The sequence below is a fragment of the Penaeus monodon genome, chromosome 19 (genome assembly GCF_015228065.2).
Source record: "Penaeus monodon isolate SGIC_2016 chromosome 19, NSTDA_Pmon_1, whole genome shotgun sequence".
Taxonomy (NCBI): domain Eukaryota; kingdom Metazoa; phylum Arthropoda; class Malacostraca; order Decapoda; family Penaeidae; genus Penaeus; species Penaeus monodon.
The window spans coordinates 47,960,528-47,961,510 of record NC_051404.1 but is presented as its reverse complement, the minus strand read 5'-3'; the positions used below and the strand labels follow the sequence as shown (position 1 = coordinate 47,961,510).

Below are 983 nucleotides of genomic sequence, written 5' to 3'. Positions count from 1 at the left end.
CCCACACCCGTCAGCATGACAAATAATTCGAGTCTCATTTCATAATAAAATTTATTGAATGTATGCCAGATACACATATTCAGTATATAAAAGTTCAATCTACCCAATAAATATCTACAACAATATCTGATAATGATTTCAACGATACAATTACAAAATGGAAAATGTGGACGGAAGAAAAATATAAGCAAATCCAAAACAATTCAAGGATACTAATAATTGCTGAACATAATATCTATCTAGGATAAATATAACATAAATAGATTTCTAGAGATTAAACAGAAGCTATCAGCCCTCTAAGATTTTGAGTTCCATTAAGCAAAAATGGAGGAAACTCGTAACAAAAACACCTAAATACAATATGTGTATGTTTTTATATCTTACCTATAATTAAAACGAAAAGGGTAAAATCATACTTTTTAACAACTGGATATAAATTGTTCTATAAATACTGTTTTACTGACCTCTGTTCATTTAAACAGTTTAGACTGACATTTCTTTGTTCATGATACATAATCTATACACATCAAATATTCCAAAACAAAACAGACATTTAAGTACAATCAACATTCCAGAAGTTTTTGGACCACTGTCTTGTTTATCACTCCTTCCCGTACCTTTAAAAAGATACAATATCATTCTTTATCACATAATGATATAAAAGGCTAAAATCTCCTTGCTTTGGTTTCGTATATCATATAATCAAATTGGAAGCGCCTGTGTTTTCAAGTCATCGAATTGCTATTTTCTTTTCCTTTTCCCAAGGCCGGGCCCGGGTTAATTTTTCCGAAAGGGCCCTCGAAAACCAACGTGCCGCTGTTTGATTCGCTGTCCCACTCCGTTATGCCATCGAGGTCGCACTCGCTCTCCGCGTCGTCCACACCTGAGGCGAAGGCAAGTTATAGTCGCAGCTAAAACAAACGTGGTGCGATTATTTCATGTTAGTAACATAGATATTTCTTCTGCACTAAAGTCAGGCGGGT

At 34.4% G+C, this 983-nt stretch overlaps 1 protein-coding gene across 1 annotated transcript in view; it reads right to left on the bottom strand.

Annotated features, from left to right (window-relative positions):
• Positions 1-32: 32 nt before the first annotated feature.
• Positions 33-983, bottom strand: part of LOC119585289 (phosphomevalonate kinase-like) — a 6,206-nt gene continuing 5,255 nt past the window's right edge. The window contains exon 4 of the mRNA XM_037933962.1: positions 33-883. Coding sequence (XP_037789890.1) covers positions 726-883 — 158 coding nt within the window. The 3' untranslated portion in view covers positions 33-725. The remainder of the gene's footprint in view (positions 884-983) is intronic.